We start from the raw sequence: 12,906 nt of genomic DNA on the forward strand, positions 1-12,906 counted from the left end.
AATTCAAAAACATTTCCATGAAGAAGCATACATCTTCCTCAGTGTTTTTTTATTTTAATGGTGAGCTCATAAGTGGGACACTGGGAATTTGGCATAGCTTGGTTTTGTACAGTGCCTAATGCAGTAGCTGTGTTTTGTTTGAACATGCTCGAACACTTGCTTTTAATACTTTCCTTCTTTTGATGTCTTTAATGTATAATTTACTTTCCTATGTTCAACACGGTTTGCTGCTTTTTTTTTTTTTAATTCTCAGAATTGTGACTAAGATGTGCCCTGCAGGTGATGCAGTTGGTTTTGCTCCTTTTTATAGGATGCAGATCAGACTACGTTCAGTATAAAATTTCAGTAATGGTTGTTTTTAACCACCAGTTTGTTATAGATAACCTAATCTGTTTGCAGAGAATCACTTGAGAATATTTTCAGAGGGTTACTGGCAGATCTTACTTGACCCAAGATTAAATTTTGTAAAAAGCAAGATTTAATGGCAGAGGAGGTTTTTTGATTTTGTTTTGTTTTGCTGCTACAACAGGAACAAACCATACAAGTAAATATCTATAAAAAAATAAAGGAATAAATAAATAGAAAACTCTTACATCTAGCCCATGAACTTGAATGTTTCCTATTGATTGGACGTCACAAGTCGCTAAAAAAAAGGACTTTGAGGCAGTTTTATTAATTGTTTTTATTATTTAAGTCAAAGTAAAATTGTAAACATCTTTATTTTGCAACATTTGTAATTACCACGGTGAATAACATGTTTCTGCTAGCAGTGGCAGGAGATACCTTGAGGACTGATCTTGCATGCTTTGATTATTCAGGTGACTCTTTATACTGAAAAAGACATTCTTCAAACAGTTGGCTACTATGCAATGTAGCCAGACTAGGCTAGTCCTGCTGTGCTGCTAAACAAAATTTACAGTTAGTCCCAAGTCAGTATTTAGGCACAGATGTATTTTAATACAGGCCATGACTATTCATATGGAAAAATTTAATAAAAAAATCAAATCACGTTGACTTTTTAGGTTACCTTCCACTGAGTAAATGTGTTTTATCAGAAGAGCAGTTGCCTTTAAGGGACAAATACAGAAGGCAGAAAAAACTGCATTTTTTGAACATTCTGGTTTTGTGCCTTTAAAGGTGACATTTTTGGAAAGCACTGCAACTTCAGGTGGGAGGATTGGAGTTTGCACAGTAAGTGGAATTTTTGTTTGGGTTTTGAGACCCCCAGCTAGGGCATCTATGTGGAAAAAAGTATATTTTATCTGTTGCAAATATTGGTCTGTATGACCAATATTTGATTGATACAAAGATTTTAAATGCTGAAAATATGAGAAAATTGTGACCTGAGATGCAGGTTGAGTTTCAAGTAATTAATCCTTAGCTAATCCTATCATTGCATGCTTGAAAAGAAATGTGGAAAGGAATTGGGCTACCATGAAGCAAAAGGATTTCTCCTCGACTTTGAAGTTTTCTATTTGCATTGTGAATGAAGCCAGATAGAAGTGCAAAAAACAGTGATATTTGTAGCCATAAATTTATGGGTGAATTAGCAGGCATCTAAAAGGAAAGAGTGACTTGAAAGCCTACAAAAAAGCAGTACTGTGATGCATCTAAAAAGTTGTGTTGACACTGGAAGAAAATTAAGAGAAAGAAACAGCTCCTAAGATGTCTGTGAGATGCAGGGAATCCCTGGTACGGTTTGAGATGTTAACTAGAACAGAACCAACTTTCAGAAGATGAAAGTGAGAGAGATACCCACAATGTTGTATCAAAGAGGCTGCTGGCTGTGGCAGGGGGTGGGTGGTGTGCCTGTGTTTTCAGAGGTTTTGGGTGTGAGGTGGAAGGTGTGACAGGAGCTGATCTCCTTTTACAAGTAACCATCCTCTCAATCTCTTTCTTCATCACAAAGATGTCATGCAGGATTGCCTTCCTCATTGCACTGCATGACCCTGGCTTTTCTTTCAACTTTTCCTGTGCTCGGTTCCTCCCCTTTCTAGTCATTTAAATGAATTATAGACATGAAAAACTTACTCCTAAGGAAAAATAATTTATTGCTTATTCAACATATGGGCCTTGATTCCACTGAAGTCAGTGGAGAGATGCCCTGTGGCTTTGATGGAAATTGTGTCCAATTCACATAGGTGATAGGCGTTTCCAGAGAGAGCCTGCTGTTGAGGAGCTTGCAGTCAGGATATTGTGGTTGTCGCCAAGCAATAACAGAGGCAAAGGAAGAAAACCAAGGAAGTTTCTTATTACAGAGCAGGATAAATTCATACATTTTATCTTGCACCAAGCCAGAAGCCCTTCCCCTGTCAGAAATATGGTGTCATTTCTACCAAATCTAGCAGAATTTCCACGAACCTGGAGTTGCCAGCTGCTACCTGTGGAGAAATGTGCTTATCCCCCAGCCTAAGGAAGAGGATGTTGGATCTCACACTGGCACACACAATTTTTCCCAGCTGTTCAGAACACCAAGGCCAAGTTGTACTTGCTTGGGCTGAACGCTGCAGACAAGCAAAGCATGAGAATGTGAGAACTGCCCTTCTGCATTGGAGCAGTGGTACTCTGGTCTCCACTGGTAGCAGGAGGGATGTACTCTTTAGTGTGAGCATGTGGACACAGCTGCTTCCTCTGGCCTGTTGCTCTTAAAGCTCTGTCAGCATCCACAGCTGCTTCCTTAGGGTTGTGTGCTTGAAGGTACATCCCTGCCCACTCCCTTTACAACCTGTTTGTGGAGCTACTGTTTGCAGGTCCTTCCAGTTGTTTTCTGAACCTGCTGACGGAGTCTGGTTTTAATTTGGCTGCTGCTTCAGACCATGTCAGTGATCCTGGAGAGACATCAGTGATGGCTTTGAGTCCTCCTGCCTGGATCTACCTGCCAGTACTATACTCAGCATCACATAGGCATGGTTTAGATTGTTTTACCTTGTGTTAATCTGCACTGAAGCTCACCTGCCATCATACTGCCCCCTCTGTCTTGTCAGTAGTGAAAGAGGTTGGCTGTCATGCAAGGCTCTGTTGTAGGCAGGTGAGTGGCGTTCAGCCAGAAAGGAGGAGCTGACACAAAACCAAGGGTGAGCACAGTCACTCTGGGTTTACCGTGCTGATCAAATGGGATGGGTGCAAGAAGGAAGCTCAGCAGATGGTGGTACATATCCCTTACCTGAAAACTGCTTGCACAAGGGAGCTGTTGCTCTAAAGTTATTCACACCTCTAGTACAGACAGTGTCACTTTGTGTCATTTTGAGTTGGCTTCATGGGAAATTGTTGGAAGTAACAAACTTAAAAGCAACAAGAAGTTGGCTCTGCATGTCAGGGTAGTTAAAATTACAAATGAGTTATTACTCTCAACCTCAGGGTAGCTGCTGATCAGATTGCAGAGTGTGCACAGGATTTTTCTCATACATCCCCATGCACCAGTTTGTTTGGGAAAGTCTGCTGTCTTGCCAGCCTCTCTCATCCTCTCTGCTGCTTTTAATACAGCAGGTTGCTTTGCAGTTATTCAAATGTGGTAATACAGGTCTCAGTACTAGTCTGGCTTTGCAATCTGCCGTGCTGGGGACCTGTTATGACATGGTTTGATCTTGCCTATCATGAAGAGACTAAGTTGCCTCGTTACCATGCTAACAGCCTGTAACTTCAGAGGGCTGTAGCACGGTGTCTGTGGTGTCACGTGGGCCCATCCTGCCTATGCAGACAACAGATGGCTACAGCCTGAGAGAGGAGGACTCGTGTTATGACATGATCCCCTCCAAGAACAAAAGTCTGCAGGAAGGGCTCTGAAAGTGCTCACCTCTGACAATTTTCCTGGCAGAATAAAACTGAAATGTCCTACTTGAGTCGGCTGCAGACTTTCTTTATAGTCAGAGGGGTCCTAAAGCAGCTCAGCTGTTTGGTGGTGTGGGGAGGCAAGCATTTCTAAAGCTGCTGGACAAGCACTGGTGCAGCACATAGGGTGGGTAGGACTTGGGTGCAAGGTAGGTGTTCTGAGCAGCCGGCGCTGGGCTGGTCAGAGTGGTTCAACCTGCCCCTGGCAGACAGAGCCTTGGGCCATGGTTGGATAACACAAAGCGCTTATTGGCAGTACTGGCTCAACCTGTTCCCAACTGTTCATCCCTGCAGCTGTAGCTGACCCAGCTGCCCCAAAAAATTAAAAGGGCAAGGGGAGGGACTGGTAGTCATGAGATCAGTTCCCGGATCTGGCTGGCAGTACAGCCCTAAAGGAGCACATTGATGCAGCTGAGGTGTGGAGCTAGCATCATCTTCTGGGGGGCACTGGGGATAGATGCTGTTGAAATTGGCTTTGTTGTCAGTGCTTTGTGTCTTCAAATAGCAGCTTTAGGCATCGAGGAGGGAGCCCATATCCGATAGTGCACACAGTTATAGTTACCACATGCACTTTATAGCACAGCTTAGCGTTTATAACTGGCTTCACCAAGCGGTGGTTAATCTCAGTTCAGAATCATTCAATGGCTTTGGACTTGTGGTCTCCCTCCATTGTCCAAGAAAAAGGAATTTCCAAATCAGTGGAAGTAAACTAAGAATTTGAAACCGTGCTAAGTTTAAAATGAGTTGGTTTCTTTTGGTGCTGGCTATAAAAGGTGGGTAAGCAGCATGCTCAGGGCTCACATGCAGAGTCCTTGTGAGGGCTGTCCTTGGAAGTGAGTGGTCATCTGGATTTCACTGTATGCCAGAAGGAAAGTGAATGAAGGGAGATGCTTGGATGGTGTTTGGTCAGCCATAAATGAAGCAAAGCTTTAGGATGAGGTGTAAGACAGGAAGTGCAATTCAATAGAGTGTCACTGGGAACAAGTTTATAGAGGGTTTCTTTTGGTCTTATTTTAAACCAAAACAAAAACAGGATGGTGGTTTAGGATTCAGAGATGAGGAGACTGTGTAAGTGATGGGGCTTGCTCATATCCTTGCTACATGGGGAGGAAGGGAATGGTCTAAAGTGCCTGAAGCAAACTGAGGACATTTCCCCCAGCTCACAGCAGTGAGACCAGCGGAGAGCTGTCCTGGCAGAGAAGCATACAAGGAAAACGTGGAGCAGCTTAATTAATTGCCCACTTTCGTCATGTTAAAGCAGCCCTGCCTTTGTCTCCTTAGGGCTGTCTTAATGCTCCCCTCTTGCAACAAAATACAGTTGACAGAGATGTAGGATAGGAATGGGGTAAGGGATTATCTCTTACATAATGGAGAAAGAGAACTTAATAAGGAAAGATCTCTTTCGTAAAGAGACTTGCCTCTAATGTGAGAGGGTCGAACACAACTGCTCTGTGTTAACTAGACAAATATTTACAAAGTATACTCAACAGTGAATTTTCTGATTAGCATTTAGCAGAATTTGTCTTTGCTCTAGATATCTGCCACACTGTGATCCCTCCAGAAATCATGTGAGCCCTGGGTATAGTGGAGGACTTTTTCCAAAATGTTCTAGCTGTCTGTACCTCTGAACTACATTTGTGGGTATTTCTTAGAGGACAAAGGGCTTGAAATCATGTTTTCAGTGTCAGGCAAAGTTTAACAGCTGCTCTAGAGCCAGAGCTCAGGATAAAGCAAGAGTCTTTTGCTGCTGGGGTTGGCCTGAGTGCTAGAGCTGTTGTATAAAGGTACTGAGGAGATGGTGTATAACCTGCTGGCTGTATTGGCAGCTCTACATCAGACTGCCTTTCTGCTGAATGGTGAAATCCATCATAAACTTACAGTGTGGGTTTTGCCCCTGCTCCCTTAAATGCAGATTTCCCCATGGTAGCTGCAGTCAGAGCTAGTCCTGAAAACTTTTCATCATGACTTCACTGCTCTGTTGAAGGTACTGGAGGAATCAAACTGTGTGTTAAAGACAGAAAGTGTTTTTTCCCAGAATTGTTTTTCTTTTTCCCCAGACATATTCAGTTCCATTTACTGTAAATAGTCCTTTTCTAGCTTGAATATTTTCATTTTGCAAGGCATGAAGACACAGTCAAAGCTCTCTCAACCATGTGAGGGATGATTAAATATTTAACTTGAGTGTTTGCAGGTGATGTAATGAAGGTGGCTGAATTTTATTATTTAGAATGTTTACAATAAAAATGGATGAAGATAACACCCAAAATTTTTCAAGTGGGTTCTCTGGGTTTAAAAGATGTTCTCCAGTTCATGGGTGGAAGTAGAAGCAGCATTGTTTGTGTGAGTCCAAAAAATCCCAAATTTACTAGAACTGCTACCACCTAGTGGTGGCTGCCTCTATTGTAAAATATAAAACTAGCTGAGGTTATTTCAGTTAATGTAGGGAAGATAGTAAATCATCAGCTCATCTGACTGATAATGCCAACTGCTTGTACCATATCCATTTCCAGTAGTCTGTTTGCTCCAATTTTGAGGATTATTTATGTGGTGGGTTTTCTAACTCTTCTTCTGGGATGTTAGGAATGTTTGTCAATAAACACTTGCTTTAGCACCAAAATGTTTTTCATTACATCTTGTTTTGTCTACCAACTTTGTAGCTTCTCAAGCTCTACTCTCTATTCCACCATAGTTCCAGGAAAAAATAAAACCATGTGTAAAAAGAATCGTGCCAACAAGCTCCCCACCTTGATGTGTATCTCCTCTTTCATCTGAAGTTTTTCACATTTGGTGAAAAATGGCATCCCTCTTCATAATTTGGTTTGCATATGTAGGGAAGCAGTTCCCTCCTCTTTCTTGCCACCAATAAAAGATGAAGTAGATTCTTCTGACTGGTCTGACAAAAGACTGCAACTTCGTTTGTAAATAGACTTCAGCAAAACAGTCTTGTCTTTCCACAGTTTGACGGAAAAATTATTTTGGCTACATCTATATAGTGGTTTCTTTCATGCAAGCGGAAAAGTTTTTGGATTCTCAGATGGAGTCCTTGAGGTTCAGCTTACAAATACATCTCATGAGAAGTTCTTTTTTTCCCAGGAGCTGACGAGGCAGCAGCTGAGTTACCAGGGTTTTTTTGTCGCCTTCTTCCCTATGTCCTTACTTCCTTCCCTGCTCTTCTCCTCTTTCTCCCTTATCCTGCACACCTTTTTTGACTCTGGTGTCAGAATTGAGATCTTCAGATAGTGTCACCTTCTTCTCTTCATTTTGGGGGAGTGACACACTGGTTGCACATGACAAGGTAACGTGTGCTGCTCCCATGGTTGCTGAAGAAGTGGCAGTGGGTGGGAGCCTTGACAAGTGGATTTCTCTGCTCTTGTCCTCTTGATTCACCAATTGCAAATTCTGTGGGATAACAAGTGGACTGGAAAGCATTTTACAGCCTCAGTAAGTGAAAAATGGGAAAGGGGCAAAAGAAACAGCAGGCCTTTCCTGTGCATCCTGTTTCTTTCACTGCCTGGAATTGAGTGACTGCTCTGCAACATAAATCAGCCAGATTCTGGAGATGGGAATTATCCATGTGAGAGGAGCTCTGTCTTGTTGGAGGGATGCTCGCCCAGATTTGAAGGCTCCGTCAAAATCCTCCTCCTTCTGTAGGATAGAAGCCTGCTGGAGCTGTGTGGCCAGCAGGGTTGCTGCAGTGGGCATGTAAAAAGGCAGAAAACAGTAGTACAGGCCAGACCTAACCTCTGCTGGAGTGGATGAAGCAGCTGCCAGTGCAAGACTACCCTTGCAGCCATCCCTTGCACTGCAGGAGAAGTCTCACACTGGAGCTGGCACAATCGTCTTCACAACCATTGCGTTTACCACACACCTTCACAGCTCCCCTGCTGCTAGTCCAGTTCATCGGAAGCAGAACTGGGATGATTCTCACCCATCCCCAATAACCAGGATTTGTGCTAAGCAGCTCACTTTTTCAGCAGCTGCAGAACCAACTGCACAGGTTGGAGATAACCACAGAGCAGCTCAGCTAGTCAGGAACTGCTGCTTATGTGAGGTACATGCATGAAGTTTCCTAAGGGACCTATGAAACTCCTTCTTGACAAGGAAAAGGGCAGGTGTGGTTTGTGCAGGGGAGGAGGAAGAGCACTCCCCCAAGCACATACGTGTGTCAGCATATCCCTGGCTATGTCACCACCTGAGCTTTGAATGTTCCTTCATGGCTGCGAGGCCCAAAGGAGCTTCAGAAGAGAAAGCCTATGTACATTTGTGTTCCCAGGATCTGGAGTGGGCTTTGCCCTTTGTGAAGGCACATTGTTTAAACTTAAGAGTTTGTTTTTCTTGATGTAGGCCTCATCTGTTTGCCTGTGCCAGTACATCACTTACCTATGGACCACCTATCCCTTGAAGTGTTTTTCTCTTGTGCACCAGAAAATATAGTCGCAGGCCACACGTGCAATAACAGAATAACAGCTGGGAAGAGGCCCAGGGCACAGAGGAGAGGAAAGAAGGAGATAGAGTTCAAGTACAATTCACTGAAGAATGAGTATACTGTAAGAAAAATAATATATTATCCCAAATAATAGAAACAGAAGAAGAAAAAGTTACAGAAAAATTCAAAAATCATGAATGATAGGTGACATTGAATGTTGAAGTTGGGACTTCTGTATTGAGAGACATAATGGTTTTGGCTTGCTCTTACCTTGAGTGCCACCCATGCGTATTCTCCTCACTCACCTTGCTTCTGATGTTTCATGTTGAAAAACAGGAAAAAAAATCTCCCTCTGCATCCACTGTTTTCTGTTTGGTCAATAAAGAGTTACAGAAAATCTCTCTGGGTTACGATTAAGAGGAGCTTTTTCCCATCTTGGTTTCCTTGTGCTCTTCACTCATCTCCATCCTAACAGAGCTCACGTGGTTTCCTGCCCCTCTCCCTAATGAACCCCCTCTGTGCTGTGCTGTGCTGGCAGCCTTTCTTTAGCCCAGCACACATCCATCCCATCAGGGGAGCATTTCCTGACCTCACAGGGGATGAGACAGAGCAGCCCACGTCTGCTTTCAGACGTCCCCATCCTCACAGGTTGTGGCCTTACACACAGATCAGGGCTTGCTTGCGTGTTCTAACGGGCAGATAATTAGATGAGCAATGAACTTTGTGTAATCCACTGTCTGTGTAAACAGATCTGTTCTGATTAAAAGGTGAGATTACTTTTTGTGATAGGTCACTTCTCCCTCTTAAACTCCCCCAAGAAAAAGCATACCAAGAATCTCACACTATTAAGTGATCGTTCGCTATCACCAGAAACACAGCTACACTTTGACATTTGTTTAGTGGCCATTTATTATCACCAGTGAGAGGAGATGGGGCCAGTGCAACAAAAGTTTTGCAAGACTACATTCAAACTAATAAGTGCCTGAGAACCATCTTCTTATCTTCTGTTTTTACTTCTTGCTTAGGGAAAAAAAGCCTGTAGTAGGAAATCTGGGCAGTTTGGAGATGTTGTACTGTGTCAGACAGAGAACTTGCACTGCTCTCCTAGAGTTTCTAAATCCCTGGAGTTACTCAGCAGCTATCGTTCTTGCAGATGAATGTTGAAATGTTGGCTGGGTTGTGGGCTCCCTTTGCTGCTTGCTGTCAATAAGCAGGAGGCGGGGTGCAGGACTTAAAGGAAAGTTTCAGCTTTCAGAAAGCACCACTTGCGAACTTTGTGTCCTGGAACAATTCCTGGGAAGTGGCACTGGGGGTGCAGTTACATCAGAGCAGCTTTGGCCTCCAAAGCCAGACCAGCTTATTTACTATTTACTAGTGCACTATTTGTGTGGAGCTTGGAAGGAGTACAGCTCCAGCCCTCTGTTCTTCTTAAGCACCTTACTTGTTTCAGTTTTTTGGACATATGTTACATCTTCAACAACATTAATGCTGCAGATAGGTAAGTAAGCAGAGGACACCATTAAGGACCACAGCTTAGGTAATTTTTGTCTTCTTGTGAGGTAACTGTGAAACAGCAAAGCCTGTTACTGTCCCTTGGCTTTATGTTTTGATTCCAAGTGGCATATCAGAGACTCAGGTGTCAACAAACTTCCACATCTTCGACTTTTGTGGTGTATACCCAATTTTTTAAGCCAACTTTTTTGTTACTGTCTGCACTAAGTATTCACATTTAGTCATACCAGGCGGTTGCATGAGGCCTTTACATTTCCTTGGAAAAACATTTTGTTGCTACACAAAAATTGGTTTGATAAATATGCAGGTTGTATATTATTTCAATCTGTGTTCATGTTTTTCATACACAAGTTTATTAGTAATAATCCATGTGTCACTATTTGTGACAGCGACCTCAGCTCTTCTTTGGTGTCTCAGCATACTGTGTTCTCTGGTTAAAAGCGATTCTATTAAAAATTATTGCAGGAAGCTGCTGAGTTTGTGAGTCTGTTTTGGAAAAAGAAAGCATTTTGTGAAAGACTTTGTATCATCTTGTTAATTGGGTTCTGTGCTATTTTAATCTCTTTTCAGCTGTAAGTTATTGGTCTAGGTCACAGACAAGAGAAACAGATGTTGGGATGCTTGATCAGAAGTGATGCTCCTGGGTCCCTGTGCAGACTCACTGCTGGTAGTTGGGAAATCCCACTGAAAGTTTCTCTTTGTTTCCTTGCAGAGACCCAGGCAGATGCAGAGACACTAGCTACAGGAAACAAAGCCTTGAACCTGAGCTATGGGGAGAAGGAGCAGTCAGAGGAAATGACAGAGCTACCAGAGAGTGAGAGCGGCCCCAAGGAGGAGCAGAAGGCCGATTCCCTTCTGGCAGAAGAGGACGCTGAAGAAAAAGTGGATGGATATGAAGAGGGCCCTGAGGAAGATTCTGTAAGTAACAAAAGTCTTGACCTCAATTTTGCCAGCAAATTAATGGACTTCAAGCTGGCAGAGAGTGACCAGAGTGCAGGCAGCAGTTCTCAGACTGAAAGGAAACATGCCTGTGACATTTGTGGCAAAACCTTCAAGTTTGCTGGCACTCTTAGCCGTCACAAAAAGGCCCACATTCGTGAGGACAGAAAGGATGAAAGGAGCAGTGAGGATGAAAGCAAAAGCATTCAGGATGATGCAGGAGCTCCCTCGATGCATGACTCTGGTCTTGAGCAGGAAGAGTCTCCGTTGGACTTGAAGGTAGTGGAGTCTCCTGTGGACTTTGAGGCAACAGGAAAGGAGAATGAAGAGAGCGAAAGCATCTCTGAGGGGGAAGGCACAGAGAGAAAGTCCACTGAGAAGAGCAGTGATGACAAACCAAAGACTGATGGGGCTAAGAGTACTGCAAAAGCAGACAAAAGAAAGAAAGTCTGTACTGTGTGCAACAAGCGTTTCTGGTCTCTGCAAGATCTGACGCGACATATGCGGTCTCATACAGGTAAGAGGAGGCTTGAGGGCAGAACAGACCATGAGGTGTCCCACCAGACTGAGGTGCCTGCTCTGGAGGTGCACAGTTGCTGCTGGCACTTGGGGTTGGAGACACTGCTTTTAGTCCTAAAGGTATCTGCAAGATGTCTTCTCTGCCCCAGTCCCCCATGCTGCATAAAAAGCCTAGAGAAGGAACAAGAATTGCAGCCACTGCTTTATTTTCAACTCCGAAACTGTTTTCCCCATGATTGCTTGCAGAGTTCAGAGGTGAGGGCAAGTGTGGAAATCCCTAGGCAGCTTCTGACTCCCTTCTTGCCATGTGTGTGTGGCTTTACTTCTTCCCAGTATTTGACCAGCAGTGAAGAAACTGTGTCAATGAGACTTCACCTCTGAGTCAAAGTTTAGGGAAAGAGAGAGAGAAAGATTTTGGTTTTGTCTGATGATCTGAGCCTAATATGGGTAACATGCTGGTGATGTGTTCGACCTGCTACTTGAGTGGAAGGCAGAGATCCAGTGGGCACTTGGGCAGGGAAGGTGGAACACAGGTAGTGAAACACTTGCCCAGTGACTTGACTGGGCAGTGGGATTGCTTTATATGATAGGCAGATTGCAGCAGTGCCTTGCAAATGACATGAAGCCATGAACCAGCTCAAAGGTGAATTAATCATTCATCCTTATTAATTATGAATTTTACCTGCCAGCAAGCTGCTCTGACATGGGAAAACTGGTCCATTTTGACATTTTGTCTCTTTTGAAGGTTCTCTCTGCTGAAGACAAGATCTTTGCCATTGACAAAATATTTGTGTTGTAATTGACAGTGATTTTTAGAAAACTACACCAAAGGGTAATGCCTGAATAGCTTCAACCCTTCTGAAACATAAATATTCGCCTATTGAATGCAAAACTGACCTGTTTTCTTCTGCCACTGAGCCACAAGTGAAAAATGACAGGTCCCTTTCTAGAGCCTATTTTCATTCAAGTGCAGAAGCTTCAGGGAAATGCTGATATCCAAAGTACTGAGCTTTACCCCCAAACCATGTGTGCCCATGGACATTTCCATACTCTCTGTTTTAATTGTTTTCATTGCCTGCTGGGTTATTGTGGGCTTTGTCAGTATGTTTTTTTCCTATTTGTTTCTCTTTCTTATTTGACGCTTGAAGGATGTTTTAACATAGAATAGGTGTGGAACAGGAACCTGGCACAGTGCTTTCTTCAAATTCATAAATGTAACTATGACCTACCCCCACTGTCAGATCAATGTATTTTCAGCTGAGGATTTTATACCAATGCTGTAGGTTGACTCTTCTCCTTGTCTCCTTCCCAGTTGTCCAACTATATTGACAAAATACTGTCAAGTTGCACATTCCTTATACTTCAGTTTTAATGTGTGAGGTTTTTTAAAGATACCTGTAGGGTTTTGGGATTTGTTTACTCAGAAGAGGAACATTTGGGACACACTGAAGTGTGCAAGAAACCTCTGCCTGCCTACCGCATGTCTCAGTCTGATACTCATTGGCGCAAGATGGTGTCTTGATGGAACTGCAGCACTGAAAAGTCTTTAAGAGGCACAGTTGGAAAGGGAGGACAGGTTGGGGTTGGACCTTTGTTTCTTCAGGGCAGACAGCACCTTGGGGCAGTGTGCGTGGTTCGTATTTTGGGAGAATTTTGTCTGTGGGGCTGTGGCTGCTTTGTTT

The 12,906-nt window shown here is 43.4% G+C and overlaps 1 protein-coding gene across 1 annotated transcript in view; it reads left to right on the plus strand.

The window, feature by feature from the left end:
* The window catches only part of RREB1 (ras responsive element binding protein 1), a 78,340-nt gene that overhangs the window by 61,264 nt on the left and 4,170 nt on the right, over positions 1 to 12,906 (plus strand). The window contains 1 exon segment of the mRNA XM_005424910.3: positions 10,479 to 11,222. Within this exon segment, the coding sequence (XP_005424967.2) occupies positions 10,479 to 11,222 (744 nt within the window).

This window comes from Geospiza fortis, unplaced genomic scaffold (assembly GCF_000277835.1).
Source record: "Geospiza fortis unplaced genomic scaffold, GeoFor_1.0 scaffold219, whole genome shotgun sequence".
NCBI lineage: Eukaryota > Metazoa > Chordata > Aves > Passeriformes > Thraupidae > Geospiza > Geospiza fortis.